General features: G+C 52.8%; 1 protein-coding gene across 10 annotated transcripts in view; it reads right to left on the reverse strand.

Moving 5' to 3' along the window:
* MYO18A (myosin XVIIIA) overlaps nt 1-16,919 on the reverse strand; it is a 105,948-nt gene that overhangs the window by 48,848 nt on the left and 40,181 nt on the right. For 3 of the 10 annotated variants that reach the window (XM_063656096.1, XM_063656095.1, XM_063656101.1), the window contains one exon: nt 1,590-1,625. The exons of 5 other annotated variants lie outside the window; for them this stretch is intronic. In XM_063656096.1, the coding sequence (XP_063512166.1) occupies nt 1,590-1,625 (36 nt within the window). Of the gene's footprint in view, nt 1-1,589; nt 1,626-2,837; nt 2,913-4,768; nt 5,462-8,284; nt 8,345-16,919 lie in introns of those variants that run through there. 2 more of the 10 variants (XM_063656093.1, XM_063656094.1) reach the window with 2 other exon arrangements.

Here is a 16,919-nt window from a genome sequence, read left to right on the forward strand (position 1 = left end):
CATAAGCATTCATAGGTACTGACAGGGTGTGGGGCTATCAAACCTGGCACTCTCTAAGAAGGACACTTGAACTGGGAAGAAACGGTGTCTGGGGGAGCTGGGGAAACAGACGAGGGACCCAGGGCCCATCGGGCTCCTCTTGTTGTGTGTGGGCGAAATGGCTGCAAGGTCGTCCTGTGCCCCGGGTGGGGGATGGGCACCCCAGTGGCATGGACCCACCCTCAGGTTAGCCCGAGCCCCTACACTCTCGGAGGACCCCAGCTGTGAGGCACAATCAGCCTGAAACGTGAGGCCCAGGCGTGGACACTGCCTGGGTCCTGACCCCCTGGGTGAGAAATCAGGAAAAGATAAGAAAACATACGAAGTATGTTCGTTGTCACATTTCTTGGAGTTGAAAGTAAAGGAGATGTGGGCTCTCCTCTCAGGTTGGCTTCTGGCTTTAGACAGATCCCTCCAGTGCTGGACAGCCCTTCCCCAGATTGGAGTAGGAGGGCTGGGCTGCACCAGTGGCTCCCAGATCTCTGGGTTTCACGGACCCATGAAATAACTCTGAATAGGAGGATCACCACGTGGCTGGCAACATTTTGGTGTGTTAAGTGAGGACATTAAAAAGGCTAGTTCTTTATATTTGAAGAACTATAAAAATCACAGCCGGGAGCGGTGGCTCATGCCTGTAATCACAGCACTTTGGGAGGCCGAGGTGGGTAGATCACGAGGTCAGGAGATCGAGACCATCCTGGCTAACATGGTGAAACCCTGTCTCCACTAAAAATACGAAAAATTAGCCGGGCATGGTGGCGGGCACCTGTAGTCCCAGCTAGTCGGGAGACTGAGGCAGGAGAATGGCGTGAACCCAGGAGGTGGGTGGAGCTTGCAGTGAGCCGAGATTGCGCCACTGCACTCCAGCCTGGGCGACAGAGTGAGACTCCATCTCAAAAAAAAAAAAAAAATCATTACAATGTTGTGTGTGTATATATATATATATATATATATATATATATATATATATATTTTTTTTTTTTTTTTTTTCAAATCACATAAGACAGGGGAGACCTTTGTGTTGAATAGGCACCTTCTATGGGCCAGGTATTTGGGGACTGATGAAGAAGGTGACATCATAGCCTGTAACTAACTCCTTTAAGACTCATCATCTGAAAATGGGTTTCTCACATTGGCCAGGAGGTGGAGACAGAGAATGTCTCATGTTCAGGCATGAGCTGGGAAGAGGGCAGAGATTCCGCCTTTTCAGCTTTCTCTCCAGAGTGAGCAGAGTTGAAACACCTAGAACTCAACCAGGCCCCCCTTGGGCTCCAGTGGCTGAGAACCACATGCCACATGGGCCCAACTTGAAGGGCGACACTCGGTCTAGATGCTCCCCAGGGGCCTGACACAGAGCTGCACCATCTCAAGCTCCGGGCACTACCTCCCGCTGGGGTCCTCCCAGACACAGGGTGGGAGCCTGGAGAGGAAAGAGGCCTTACACTCCAGCAGGAGGCCCAAGCACAGACGCCAGCCCAGGTGCAGGCCGGGGGCGCTGGGTGGTCACCGGAGGGAGCGGAGGGCTCCTGAGTTGGGGGAGAGCACCCTACCTGGCTGTGGGCACGAGAGGCGGCCTCAGAGTCCAGCTACAGACAGCAAGCAAAGGAGAGAGAGAGAGAGAAGAAGGGTGAAGATAAGCAGACCACTGGCACACCCCCTTTAGCAAGTGCTCCTGAGTCAAGTGGGCCGACACTCTCTAGTTGTCCAAGGCTCGGGGTGAAGGTGGGGGAACTTGGTGCCAGGACCTGGGAGCTGGCCTGAGCAGGTGAACTGCACCCAGTCAAGGAGAGGCCAGGAAGGTGAAGAGACACTAGTGACCATCAGGCCTCTCAGAGGAGATGCTCCTCTAAGTCATTCCCGGTGGCCTGGACAGGAGTCTGCCACTCTGCCTCTGGCCACAGTCTCTCCTGGGCTGGCCATCCAGTCTATTCTGAATCAGGCTCCCTCTTCTGTGTGTCTGTCTACCAGGCCAGGCCACCTCACCACACCCAAGGCCTGGGCCCCCTGCCAGCCTCTTGCCTTATCTCCAGAGCATTTCTCAGCCTAGCTCCCCTGTGGCCACCAGCACAGAGCTGTTCCTTGCCTTCTAACACAGCCCAAGGGTGCCACTCCCCAGGCCAAGGGCTGCATTCAGAGCTGTCGCCCTGCACCTCTCATAGAACACAGCTCCCAGCAGCTTCCAGTCTAGAATCTCTTTCTCAACCCCAACGCACCCTATAGCACTCCCACCTCTGCCAGCCAGGCACACCAACCCCATCTAGATCCAACCTGGGGGCCACTTGACAGCTGCCCAAGAGCCAAGGCACTGTGGGCAAACCCTGTGGCCAGCTGTGACCTCTCTGGTTACTTAAAGCCCTGAAAAGCCTTTCTGGGGAGGAAGGCGAGTCAACCAGGACTTGGATGTTACCTGTTAGAAATGGGCAAGGAGTTATCAGGCCCCACCTGGGTCTGGAGAGCCAGGGCACCAAAAATAGCGACAGCACCCTTCCTTACCACCCGCCAGGCCCTGACACCAACACATGTCCTCGAGGCAGGACAATGTGGCCAGAGAAAGGGACTGGGCCCTGAGCGAGGAGGGGCACCCTACCACAAGCACAGGACTTTGGGCTCTCTGGAGCAACCACTCTCCCCAGAGCACTTCTCTCATTTCTTTAAGAGAGAGCCCAACATGAGGGCCCACAGGCCACCACGGAGCCACCTTCACGGTCAGCGCGCCTACAGACACACACAGCCTCCTGCCACCAGCCCCAGGAAGAGGGCGGCCAGGGACTGGGACCCACACACAAGAGTGGCATTACAGAAGCTGTGAAGATCCTCTCCAGCCGCTGGTGGGCCTCTTCCACGGGGGTCAGCTGGACCTTGGCAGCTCCTGCCTAAAGGTTAAACCACTATTAGTCCCAGCCCAGAAAGGGCGAGGCCACAGCATGCGGAGCTCCCAGCCCAGGAAGCCACTGGGACCCACCAGGGAAGGGGAGCAGGGCCAGGGAGCAAGCCGCGTGGCAATCTGAGTTTTTAAACCATCAGATTAGGAAAAAAAGAACAAGTGCCTGGGAGTTCTGGGGTTATTTCTTCCCACCTGCCTATCTTGAGTACCAAATGGCCCTATTATCCCACTTGCCCTCTGGACCCTGCCCCAGGCCCAGGTGACAGGTGGCTAAACTCCAGGTCAGGGCATGTCTCAGCTCCCAACTCCTCCCTTGTGAGACGAGGAAGGACAGGGAGGAGGGAGGGGAGGGCAGCCGCTTGGGAACAGGACCACGACACTCCCCACCTGCTCATGGGTTCTCCAGAGCGACCAACATTTCTGCCCATACCCTGTCCAAAATGCCCATGCCAGCTCCTCCCTGTGAGCAGGACAGGCACTTCCCTGATTCACAGAGTGGGCCAGGTGGGTGGGGGAAGCGGCGGCTGGCTTTTCTCTAAGTGCTGCAATGCCCAGGAAGAATGGGGAGCAACAAGGCTCCCCAGGTCCCAGGAGGTAACAGTCAGGGAGGGCCTCAAGGCCTCTCAGGCTGTTCCCCCATATCCTCCAGACCCCTCTCCTTCCAGCCAAAAGGAGCCTGCATGAGCACAGGGAAGTAGTAGCAAAACTTGATGCTCCTCCCCCACACCCTGGGAGGCCTCAGCAGGGTCCACAAAAGGGAAGCTTGAAGAGAACTGTCCCCAACTCAGAGGCCAGACAAGGAGGCAACACTTTACAAGGGAAAGAGGCTGGACTGACCCTCCCTCCTGCTTCTCAGCCTCCTGCCCCACCCAGAGAACACTTTCTGGGAAGAAGGGGTTGTCCCTATATTCCAAGGGGCCCACTGTACCCATCTGCCATCCAAGCACAGGGCTCCTCAAGAGTCCTGCTGCCAGAGGGTCACGCTGGCTGGGCCTAAAGAAGGCAGTGACGGCAGTGAGGGCATCAGTAACAACTGTTATTAGCACCACTATCAACGCTACGATTTATGGAGCACCCACCATGCCAGGGACCGGCTTGGAGCATTATCTGTATCATTTCTAATCTTCTGGTTACTTAAAACCCTTATTTGCAATTCCAAAATCCCAAAAGCCCCCCAAACAAAACATTTTTCTTAACTATTTTGGTGGCAAAACCTGGCAGTTTATCCTCTATGCTCCTGTAGTGTGAATATTCATAGATTTTGCTTTGGAAATATTAATGTTTGTTACGGGTTGTTGCTCATTATGTATACTGTATGGCACTAAAATACAAAGATTACTAATTTCCAAAATACTGCCACACCCAGGGTATCAGAGAAGAAATTTTGGACCTGTATTATCCCCACTCAACAGAGGAAGTCTGAGATGGGACTTTGCTGAGGTCCCAGGGGATGAGTGACTGGGAATGCAAGCCCAGACCCCTGACTTAAGAAAACAGTCTTTCCGCCCGGAACTGATCTGCTGAGACTCTGATCCTCGGCTTTGGGTCTCAGGTCTCAAGCTGGTGCCATGTAGCTGGGGACCAGGCCCTGACTCCCATGGCAAGGCCAGCATGCTGGTTAGCAGTTTCCATCCCAGCCGCCAGGCCAGAGCCCAGGCAACTGCAGGGTCCGCATTGGGTTAGGGAAAGCCATGCAGCCCCTGCCGTCAGCACACGACCCTGGGCCCAGCCTCTCGGTCATGCAGGGTTCGTTGAGGTGGCTTGGGGAAGCCGGCTGTGAGGGTGCCTGGCCCTTGAGCAAGGGTGGGGTGAGGGGCAGGAGCAGTTAGTGACACACTCTTGTACCTCCTGCTTCACACCAGGGACTGGTGACTTGGACTGCTGCTCTCCAGTGAGGTCTGACTTCGGGCCGGCGGAGCCTGGGGCCACCAGCTCTTCCGGTGGGGCTGGGGAGTGCTGCTTCTTTGGGGCTTCAGGCTTGGCTGGGGATCCTGCTTTCTCTGGGGAGTCCACCCAGTCTGGGGAGCCTGGCTCCTGGCTGGAGGGCTTCTCCCCCTTCCCAGGAGACTGCTTGCTGCGGGCCTTGTGCTCTTTGCCCCTGCCCCGAGACATCAGGCTCCGCAGGCCCAGGGAGAGCTCATCCTTGGCTGCCTCCTTCTTCACTTCAGGCTTAGGCGGAGCAGGGGGAGGTGGGGGAGGGGGTGGCGGCTTGGGACTAGAAGCTGCTTTTTCTCCCCTCTTGCTTCGAGTCGGGTGCTCAGGGGACTTGACTCCTCTGCCTGGGGGCTCCTTGGCATTCCCAAGCTCCTCGCCAGGCAGCACCTTACTCACCACCTTCCTCACTGCATTTGCCACCCGCTTCCGGGACAGGCCCTGGGCCTCTTCGCTTAGGCCTTCTGCTGTGGCAGCTCCCAGGCCGTTCATGGAGAGTGTGGGTGCAGGGCTCTTGGTTCTCTGGGAAGTCTCTGGGGGTATCGGGCTGGTGGGAGGCTGAGGACTCCTAGATGGGCCACTGCCTTCCTTTGAGCTGCCCTCTAGCTACAGTCATACAAATACAGGTAGACATTAGCATCACCCCTGCAGCCCTGCCCATCCCATGCAGAGGGAATAAGAAGGTGTGACCTCCCGCCCTGGAACAGATCTCCCATTCATCTACCAAGCAACACATGGCTCCACGAGGCTACCCCAGGAAGCCCACTTTCCATCTTCCAGACAGGACAATTGCAGCTAAGAGTTTGGCTTCTTTCCCACGAAGCACAATCAGCACAATCAGGTATTACTGTCACCTGCTGTCTATCCCCAGACTTAGCATGAACATGTGAGATGCTGGCACAGAGCGCCCAGAGGCCTATGAGGCGCTCTGGGGTTACTGGCTTTGTGTTAGGGCAGCAACCAAGTCCCAATCTAGGCGAGCCCACTGCCTCACAGCCCAGATGCAGCAGAGATGGAGTATGCAGAGGTCAAACAGCCGAGTCCCACCTCCATTCCTACCACCAATCCCAGGCCTAACTCCAGGGCTTCCTGCCCTTTGTGGTCTTTGGTCCTTCCATCACCTATTTTCCAGGCAGTCAGACCAAGAGCCTACCCATCCTGAAGGAAAAAATGATCAGGGAGCTCTTCCTGGTCCCAAGACATGCCAGGCCTCCTCCTCACAGCGTCCCTCGTCTGTGGCCACTGTCTGCCCTTCACCTATGTTCTCAAGTGCTGCAGAGCCCAGCACGGGCCCAGGAAGCTTCCACTTCAGCCTGCTTTCTGCCAATCTCTTTGCAGTTTTCCTCCTGCAAACCTCTCAAGGGTTTGGAGACCCCCTAGCTCCCAGAGCGTGTGTATAGCCCACAAAGGGTTAAGCACTCAAGCAGCCTCAGCTCCATTCTTCCCTGGAGTGGACTGGTATACTCTAGCTGGTGCACCCACCCTTCCCCCACACACTGGTGCTAACTGTCTGGGTCCCAAGGGACTGCCACTAGAAGGCCAGGCTGGCTAACGGCAGGACAGAGTTTCCCATAAAGCCAGCCCCATTGCCTGGGGGGTGTAAGGGCAACCTGGGGTCTCCTTGTTGGCCAGGCAGAGCTCTGTCACCAGCTGAGCTGTGCTTGAGTCCTTGTTGCCCAAAACAATGATCTTGGTTCTAGAACACATATGGGCACTGGGCTCCATGAAGGCCCACCTGCCCATGCTTGCTTGGATGCAGGAAGACGCTCACAGTAGGCACACCTGGGAGCTGCTGCCTCTGGATGCCACAAGGAGAAGTTGCTCCACCTTTTGAGCAGAGCTGAGCCAAGGGCCTTAATCTAGGCCCTGGTTACAGGTTGGCTCTGCTGAAGGGATAGAGAAAGGGCTTGAAGGTGCCTCTTCCTCAACCTCTTAGGCCAAGAGTGCTCAATGGCATGCCAGGGCACTGCAGAGTTGGCCAGTGGCCCTAGCCACTGGATCCTACACTCCTCCCCTCCCTCTTCTGGCTTTCCGCCCGTCCCCCTTCCATCATTAAGATGATGACAATGGGCCAGGTGTGGTGGCTCACGCCTGTAATCCTAGCACTTTGGGAGGCCAAGGCAGGGAGACTGCTTGAACTCAGGAGTTCAACACCAGCCTGGTCAACATGGTAAAACTGTTTCTACAAAAAATACAAAAAGTAGCCAGGCTTGATGGTGTGTGCCTGTAGTCCCAGCTACGCTACTCAGGTGGCTGAGGTAGGAGGATGGCTTGAGCCTGGGAGGCAGAGGTTGCAGTGAGCTGAGATGACACCACTGCATTCCAGCCTGGGTGACAGAGTAAGACCCTATCTCAAAAAAAAAAAAAAAAAAAAAGAAAGAAAATGATGACAATGATGATGATGATGATGATGATAGTAATTGGTAAGACTTACACAGTACTTACTATGGGCCATGGCACTCTTCCAAGCACTTTACATGTAGTTTTTGCAAAAAAATAAAATAAAACAAATTCTGGGAAACTCTGAGGCCTCTCCCTCACACACGCACACAATCCTTTCAAATCACAGGCTGGCTTTCCAGGATTGTTTGCAGATCAGGTGAAGCCACAGTGCCTGGCTAATCAAATTGACCAAGGAAGTGCGGGGAGCTAGGACAGGCACCATCTGGGGTAATGAAGTAAGAATCTGTGTTGTGATCCAGCTCTGCCCCAGAGCCCTGGGCACTCCTGCCCCCTGTGCTACCAGCTGCCCTCTCCTAACTACACATCTCTGGACTTGGCTATTCAGAAACCGATTCTCCTCTCTTGCCTTAGGAGAGTCCAGGTTTATTCAGGGTCTCTATCCCAGTGCACTGGGGCTGGAGGCAGTGAGTAGCTGGAGCCTGCCTCCAGGTCACCTGCACCAAGCAGCTGACAGGGTCTTGGAAGAGACAGCAGAGACTGCAGCGAAGTCCCTCCATGCCTTTGCCTTGTGCCACCCAGAGCAGGCTGAAGAATCCCAACAGCTGAGCTCTCATTCAACGCTCCCTGACCTAAGAGTTTGCCCACCCAAGCCTCTCCAGGCCCAAAGGGTTCAGGAAACCAGAACCAAAGGGAGGCAACTTAAGGGGATTGGGGAGGAGGTTAGGGGAGGTCCCAAAGCACCTTGGCCATCTCCTTCACACACATGAAGCTGGCATCACACACACCATACTTTCTTCCCCTTTACTAGAATTCTCTCCAGCTGAGCCCCACAGGAAGGGGCCCCCTGCAATCCCCACCTACTCCATGGAGCTGTCTCACAGGCTAGTCCAGGGCTAGCGGGTGCAGGGGCAAACACACACACGCACACACACATGCACGCATGCACATACACACGCCCGCTCACACGTATGCACACATGCAAGCACGCAGGCACGCACGCCTCGGAGAACTCAGGGATGCACTTACAGCCCCTTCCTCCTTGCCAGGAGAGCCAGGCTTTGGCAGAGTTTTGTCCTCCTCTTTAACCTGAGGGAGCAGATGAAGAAGTCACTGGCAGGTCAAGGCTGGGAGACCCAGCACTAAAAGCACAGGGAGAGAACATTCAAGGGGCCTCCCTCTCCCTAAGAGGTGGAGCTCCTTAGTCTTTAGGAATACCGGGGCTAGGGGACCTGGGCAAGAGCTATCCTATCCTAGAATCAGAACTGTTCAGTGATGACTTCAAGAATGAAGAGTCTGTGGGGGCAAAAGCCAAGTACCCTTGCCCTCAGCAACCAGCCACTTTGCCCACTTTGGGGGCTGTCTAAAGAGGTCCACCCACAGTGCCATCATGGCTTTGGTTACGTGGCAGATGGGAAGATCCAGCTAATTTAACTCATCCAAACTACAAGAATCATCCCCAGCTCAGGCAAGAAGTGGTTTGAACAAAAAGCCCCTGATCTAGTGACTGAGGAGGTAAAAGTAACCCAGTGTGGGTACCTGTGGGCCAGCAGCTTTTAGAGTAGAGTGAAGGTTGGCCCCTATCGGGCTGGCTCTGGCTTGCTTCTTGATCCTGCACATTTCCCCCAGCTCAGCTGAGCTCTTGCTGGAGGCAGTGAATGGGGCAGAGGCAGAGATTCAGGAGGCCAGATATTTTCTCAACCTCAGACCCACAAAACTGCCAACCACGCAGCCGAGGGAGGGAACCCTGAAGTTAGGGGCGGGGTATGGAGGAAGGAAAGATGCCTAAGCTCTGGACACTGTGGCCACGGGTTTGTGCTGGAGCCCAGGAGCCGGCTGGCCTGAGTCAGAGGGGAGGAGTGGAGTCGTGGAAACAGCAGATACCATCACACATCTGGAAAAAGGGCAGATGATGTGGAAGCTCTGAAGGTTCTTTCAGTTCAGAAACTGGCTCACAACAGACTCAGAGGGGCCAGGCCTCAAGTTTAAAAAAGTCTTCTCCTTTCCCCTCACCAGTATCTCTCCCTCCAAAAGCTCAGGCAGTCCTAGTGGATTTAATTTCTCCTCTTTCCCGCATCACCTAGGACTACAGGAAAAAGACAGCCCTGTTACCAACCCTACCTCCTCCTCAGCATGCCTCTCCTTCCCAGCACAATGTGGGTAGGAGCATGGCAAGAAGTCCTTGATTCCTAAGGGAAAAAATCCTTAGAAACATCCAGAATCATTTATATGATCCACTTGTGGGGACTCTCCAATTTTAACCAGGGTCTACGGCTAATTTTGAGCTCAAATTAGCAGTGCCAGGGGCACTGGCTGGCATGATGGCCGCTGCAGTTTTAAAGCTGCATCTTGTCCACAGAGCTATCTGCAATGGGCTCAATCTTCATAGTTAGCTCACAATGCCAAGGACGAGGGGAAATGGCAAATATTCACCAGAGTGGAGCCTACTTCTTTAAGAACTGGAATCGAAGCAGAGAAAGGGAAGGGAGGGACTGGTGGACAGAGTGAGGAAGAGCGGCAGGGTCTAGGTCTGTGCCTGCTGCCCCCCACCAAGCCATCACTCTCCCCCTTGCTGCCCCAGGGATCACACCATGCAGTAGTTCTGGGGCACACAGGTTAGTGGGAGGACAAGTGTTCGCAAACCACACAGACACACTCATTACTGCACGCAGTGCTGTTAACTTGGGTGCCAGGGTGGCCCAGATTCCAAGTCCACTCTGTGTTCTTCACCAGCTCCAAATCTGTCCTCCCTCCAGTGGCTCAAGTTTGGGACCCCAAATGTCTGGCCCAAGGTGTGGTATTGGGGAAAATACTGGGTGCCCCCCAAGTGTCTGAAACACTGGGCCCAGCTCTGAGCTCAGCTCTGGATTTAGCATCAGGCTGACTCACTGCTCCCTCCCCCACAAGGGCTCTGGCTGTTGTAGGTCACTGCCCAGCTGGGGACTATGCACACGCATAAAGGCACACACACAGGCAGTCCCAAGTCTGCGGCCTGAATCACCCTCTGGACCCAGGTGGCCAACTGGCCTGACTCCCCACCCTTGGCCCCTTGTCCTCCTACCCACTGCAGCCCCCAGGATCAGGGAGACCCAGTTCCAGCGGTCCCTCTACAGCAGCCCACGTTCCAGGGGTGAGTCAAGGCAGCAGGGTGGTGGGAAGGGTGTGGAGGGGTTAACCCAGAGGGACACCAGCAGGACAAAAGGCAGCTCACCTTACCAGAGGTGGGGCTTAGGGGAGGAGCATGACTCAGCGCAGGAGCCCATCCAGCCAGAACTGGGAGTTCACCAGCTCCCGTCATTCTCCCTGCCACCCCAATTATACACACATGCCCCAGTCCATTTCTAGCTTCCAAAGCTCCCTCTCCCACAAGCCAGTCTCCTGCCTGCAGATACAACATGCCAAGCACACAGGAAAAACATAAAGATTTTAAAATCCAACTTTCCTTTTGCTCCCAGAAGGCGAACCTTGATGAAAAGGCCATGGCGCTGAAGGTAACCTGTATCCTGGGTCAGAGAAGAAATGGGGGGCAGGGTCTCTCAGTGTCTCAGAGTCTTCCTAAAGGCCAGAACCTGCCAGGATAAACGCTGTGGGCAACAAGGGGAAAGGAGGGATGGAGTGGAGGAGGAAGGATTACAAAACTCAAAAGGGCATTGGAGTAAGGAATAAAATATTAAAGGAAAATGAAGGAAAGTAGGCACAGAACATAGCACTCCCTACCCTTGGAAGCTGTGTGCTTTATTTTTTTATTTTTATTTTTTGAGACGCAGTCTCGCTCTGTAGCCCAGGCTGAAGTGCAATGGTGCCATCTCAGCTCACTGCAGCCTCTGCCTCCCGGGTTCAAGCAATTCTCCCGCCTCAGCCTCCCCGGCACCACCACGCCCAGCTAATTGTTGTACTTCTTAGTAGAGATGGGGGTTCACCATGTTGGCCAGACTAGTCTCGAACTCTTGACCTCAGGTGATCCACCCGCCTTGGCATCCTAAAGTGCTGGGATTACAGGTGTGAGCCGACGTGCCTGGCCAGAAGCTGTGCTCTGAATAAGCCACTTCACCTCTCTGGGCCTCTCTGTAGAATTAGGGGCTAGTCTAGATAATGGCTCAAGGCCTCTCCATGTCTGGCACCTTAGGAGTCTATGTGGAGAGAGGCACTCAAACTCTACTTATTTATTTATTGAGACGGAGTTCCACTCTTGTTGCCCAGGCTGGAGTACAATGGCATGATCTCAGCTCACTGCAACCTCCGCCTCCCAGACTCAAGAGATTCTCCTGCCTCAGCCTCCCAGTAGCTGGGATTACAGGCGCCCGCTACCACGCCCAGCTAATTTCTGTATTTTTAGTAGAGACGGGGTTTCTCCATGTTAGTCAGGCTGGTCTCGAACTCCTGACCTCAGGTGATCCACCTGCCTCAGCTTCCCAAAATGCTGGGATTACAGGTGTGAGCCACCACACCCGGCCGACACTCAAACCCTTAATACAGTAAAGCAAAGTTGTGGGCCTGTGACCTAGGAGAGGAACTGAGGAATCTGCCTCAGGACTCCAGCGACTTTGCCTTCCAGCTGTAACACACGATTACCTGGGGCAAGAGGCCTGGGGAACTGCAAAACTGTCCATCTATGGATTAGAAACCAAAGCTGGGCCTCTTGAAAAATCAAGTCAGAATCTGCCTCAGTCCAGGGAGAGGCTGCATTCAAAGAATCAGTGCACTTCAATGGAGTTTAATAACTGGTTCTTTTTTTTTTTTTTTAATTGAGACAGAGTCTCATCTCACTCTATCACCCAGGCTGGAGTACAGTGGCGCAATCTTGCCTCACTGTACCTCCGCCTCCTGGGTTCATGCCATTCTCCTGCCTCAACCTCCCGAGTAGCTGGGACTACAGGTGCCCGCCACCACGCCTAGCTAATTTTTTGTATTTTTTTAGTAGAGACGGGGTTTCACCGTGTGAGCCAGGATGGTCTTCATCTCCTGACCTCGTGATCCACCCGCCTCGGCCTCCCAAAGTGCTGGGATTACAGAGGTGAGCCACCATGCCCGGCCAAGAACTGGTTCATTCTTAAAACTGCTTATCATGAATGAATAGTTAAAAATTAGGAAATGTTTTGTTTTCAATTAATTATTTCTATTTTGCTTCGTTGACTTCTGTTTTATTATTCAGTTAATGTGCTAGAGACTTTAAGTTTGTCTGTTGGTGTAATTTTAACTCATTTGATCTTTGATCTCTTGTTCAAGTTTTCCTACTTGTCCATAGAGGTCCCATCTGGCCCAGGCTGTGAGGACACCAGGACATTTCCACCCAGGCCTGTTCCTCTGCATCAGCTGTTCCTATGAGCATCACTCTGAACACAGATGTGGGGCTTTCCCCAGAGGAAATTCTCTCTGTGGCTTTTATGCAGAATTGCCTAGACAGTTTTCCTCTCTTCCTTATCACTGAATTTGTTTAGGATCAAGAGCAAGTTATCCCGGAACTGGATTGTTTATAACCCAAAGGATAAATGCTTGAGGGGGTGGAGACCCCATTGTCCATGATGTGCTTGTTTCTCAATGCATGCCCATATCAAAATAAAACATCTCATGGGCCGGGCGTGGTGGCTCACACCTGTAATCCCAGAACTTTGGGAGGCTGAGGTGGGTGGATTGCTTGAGCTCAGGAGTTTGAGACCAGCCTGGGCAACACAGTGAAACCTTGTCTCTACCAAAAACACAAAAAATTAACTGGGCATGGTGGTGCGCACCTGTGGTCCCAGGTACTGGGGAGACTGAGGTGGGAGGATCGCTTCAGCCTGGGAGGCAGAGGTTGTAGTGAGCAGAGATCGCAATACTGCATGCTCCAGCCTGGGTGATCGAGTGAGACCCCATCTCAAAAGAAAAAAAAAAAAAAAAAAAAATATATATATATATATATATATATATAAAATGTATCCCATAAGTATATAAACCTATCATGTACCCACAAAAATTAAAAAAAAAAAAAGATCAAGTTACTGTTATCCAAGACAGAATGGGTAAGGAACTCAGGCCCCAAAGATGGTGGCAGCATCTGTGTTGGGAATACATGGCTCTCTGGAGCAAGGGTGTTTAGATCTAAGGCCTCTCTTCCTTGACTTGTTCTCTCTCTAGAGATTTCAGCCATTTCCAGCAACATTACTGAATATGGAGCACATACAATCAGATGGGCCCTATACAAGGTATTGAACATTTATTTTCTAATGTAAATCTTACAACAATCTGAGGATTGGTGATATGGGAATTATTATTACTCCCATTTTATCGATGAGGGAAAAGATTCAGAAAGAGATTAAGTCACGAAGTTAGTTAAGTGGGGGAACCCAGACCTGAACCCACACTGGTCTGCCTCCAAAGCCTGTGCTGCTTCCTTAGTGCCCACCTTTTCTGGTATGTTAGGCAGGCATCAGCCTTGGTAGCCAAATCTGGTTGATAAACTTCATCAGCGTGGAGGTTCAGAAGATCTGGTCAAGCCAAAGCATGGATTGATAGTGTGTTTTACTAGTGTGCAACTTTCCAAATCGAGTTTTTGGACGTGCAAAAAGGGAGACCCCACCATGATTCTGCCACTCTGCAGCTCTACCCACCTCCTCCCTCTGTGGCACTTCTGAGGGACAGCAAGAGAGACCAACGCTCACTGAACACTTACTATGAGCCAGGCAACAGGGGAAGGCACTTCATACAGGTCTCCTCATTGAATCCTCATAACAACCCACTTTCTAGATAAGGAAATAAAGAAGGTGAGTTGCCGAGAGTGCTGCAACTATTAAGTGGCAGAGCTGGGAGCCACAACCAGAATGGATCTTGGGGAGCTGTTTGTGCATCTTTGTCATCCCTGGACTGTGATTCACCTCTGAGCAGAACTTACCCATCTTACTCATCATACTGTAGGCGCTTAATAAATGTTAGCTGCACGAGAGTGCTGGGACAGGGGTTCTTTGCACAAACCTCTTATTCCCATCTAATCTCTTCCCCAAATGTAAACTACAGAGAACAACACTTGCCCATTCTGATTCCCAGGGACATGGTACAAACAAGGGAGATATAATCTCTAAACCTGCTCACAATAAATACATAGTCAACTCAATGCCTGGGTTTGCGGGGAGGGCAAGGACACTGAAATTGCTTAGCAGCTCCTCATGGAACAATAGCCACAAAATGCATCATCCTCTGGCCTAGCCATTCCATCTTCAGGAATGTATGTCCAGTGAGCTGACTTAAAGAAAGAAAGAGAAAGAAAAAAAATGCAAAGATTTTTATAGATGCACTCTATATAACAGCTCCAAATTGGAAAGAGCCCAAATGCCTAGAATTAGGAAATGGTTAGGTACAACCCGTTGTTGTCTTGCCATTTAAACTGACAAATGTGTGGACAATGTAACCATATGGAAAGCTCCATATAAAATGACATCAATCAAAAAAACTGGAACCCAAATAGTCTACAAAGAGTGATCATAATAATCTTGTAAACTGTGTGAATTAGACACAATAGGAACACCTGGTATTTATTTTGTTAAGTATTTGTTACTTACTGCTTATTTTTATTGTGAAGATGGCTAAATAGTCAATAAAAAAGAAAAAGCAAAGGAGATAATAGCTAGAAGCATTTGTTCTCAAAGAGGAGAAACCCAAGAAATGTGCTGAGGGACTGTCAAGCCTCAGCCCCAGGAGGCTTCTGACACTCTGGGAGCAGCTGGGGTTTACCCTCCACCATGCCAGCAGAGCCTACCTGCCCTTAACCTGCACTCTCTGGGCCCCTCACAGGAGGGAATGGGGGCACAAATGCTCCTGGGAGAATAATGCCACGCCTCAGGCGGCCCCTCAGGCCTGGAATGCCCGGCCTGGACAAATGCTTTGAGGCCCAAGCATCCATGCCAGACATCTGCACACTGCAAGCCCCCGAGAGCAGCAGGTAACCCTCGAGAGAGTGCCCAGAGGAAGCCGAGACGTGGCTGGTGGCCGAGGTCACTTTCCCGCCTTGCCGCTTCTGACAGCACTCACACACCGGAGGCTTCTCCTTCTGAGGACCAAGAGGCAGGGCATTCTCCTCTCCTCCCTTTTTCCCATTCAGAGGCACAGAGGGCAGCTCCCAGGAGACTTCTTCCTCCCAGTACCAACCTAGCACCAACTTATCTAGGGATTGGGGGCGAGGGAGGGTGGGAGGAACAAAGGAGAAGGGAAGAAATACTAGCATAATAGTAAAAAACGGTTAATCATTATTGAGCATTTGGTATGTGTCAGGCGCTGTGCTGAATCCCTCACATGAATCATCTCATTTGATCCTCACAACATCCCTCTGAAATAGACACTAGTGTGACTGTGTGACTGCTACTTTACAAATGAGCAAAAGGAGGCTCAGAAGGTCAGGTGACTTGCCCAAAGCCTCACAGCAGCAAGTGGCAGATCTGGGACTCACACTCAGGTCTCCTGCGAGAGACCTCCACTGCTCACTTTAAGGGATGGAGGCATGCCCTGCCCTCCATCTCCCCTGGTTCACCTGCACTGTTGTCCTTCTACATCAGCTGCCAGAACAGCAGCTTGGGAGGACAGCAGGGGTTCCCAATGATGACCCGCCCCTCCACCCACCGACCTGAATATGCTTTACATGGAACTGCTTGAGAGGAAGGGAAGCTCTCTAAGGAATGAACTGAAGGCCATGCTGCCAGACAGCGGGGGAGGGGGAGATGAGCTTGGCAGGGACAACCTGGCCCTTGCAGTCCAGCCTCCGGCCAGAGCCCTCCCCAGCCCCAGGGCGGAACAGAAAGCAGCCAGGCACCCGCCTCACTGCAGGCCAGCCCAGAGGAAGCAGGTGCACTGGAATGGCTTCCTGCCGCAACTGCAGTTGCAGAAGGGTCTTGGTTTCCTCCTCCAACGACTGAACCTGCTGGACGCCTCCCTTCCCTGGGGATGCTCACTGCCCCTCTGCAGGGCACTTTGCTGTCTGCTTGGATATCACTGTGCACGGCCCTGAATCTGTGACCTGGTGCTAGTGGCCCGGGGGTGGCTGGGGGAGAGTAACCTAGACCAGGAAGCACCCATCTCTCAGGGTGAGGAGCTCTCTCTGACCTCTCCCCCACCCCCGGGCATACTGCCCACACAACTCAGCCCTGGTGCCAGTTTGGGGGCTGAGGCAGGGCAGTCCTGAGCACAGAGAGATACAAGTGCTCACGGGCACATCTCAGGCTCCTGATGCACCTCCGCACCAGGCCAGCCCACATACTCTGCCAACTGCTGACACAACTGAAAACCTTACCCTTAGTGGCTGGGAGGGGTAGAGTCAGGGGAACGGAAAGGACTGGGAGCAGCTATGTCTCTCCTCACTTTCTTTTTTAAGGAACTTACTTATCTGGAGTAATCTCCACTAAAAAAGAGACTTAGGGCCAGTCAGAGCATCCCCAACATGCCATCTGTGCCCCTTGCAAGTGTCCTATGCACAGAAATGGAGGTGGCCATGCTAAGACTACTCTTGGGGACAGCGAGAAGGGGTGCTCCCTGACAACTCCAAGGACCATCCCCTCTCAAGGAGGAAGAGAGGAGAGAGCTATACCAGCAACAAAGCAGAGACAAGACTACCAAAGACCTTGGGTGCTGGGGGGCTGGGCTTTGGAAGAAAATAGCATTCTAAGGAATGAAGGCCAAAAAAGCACTAATGGTTGGTGGGGAA

This window comes from Pongo pygmaeus, chromosome 19 (assembly GCF_028885625.2).
Source record: "Pongo pygmaeus isolate AG05252 chromosome 19, NHGRI_mPonPyg2-v2.0_pri, whole genome shotgun sequence".
Classification (NCBI taxonomy): domain Eukaryota; kingdom Metazoa; phylum Chordata; class Mammalia; order Primates; family Hominidae; genus Pongo; species Pongo pygmaeus.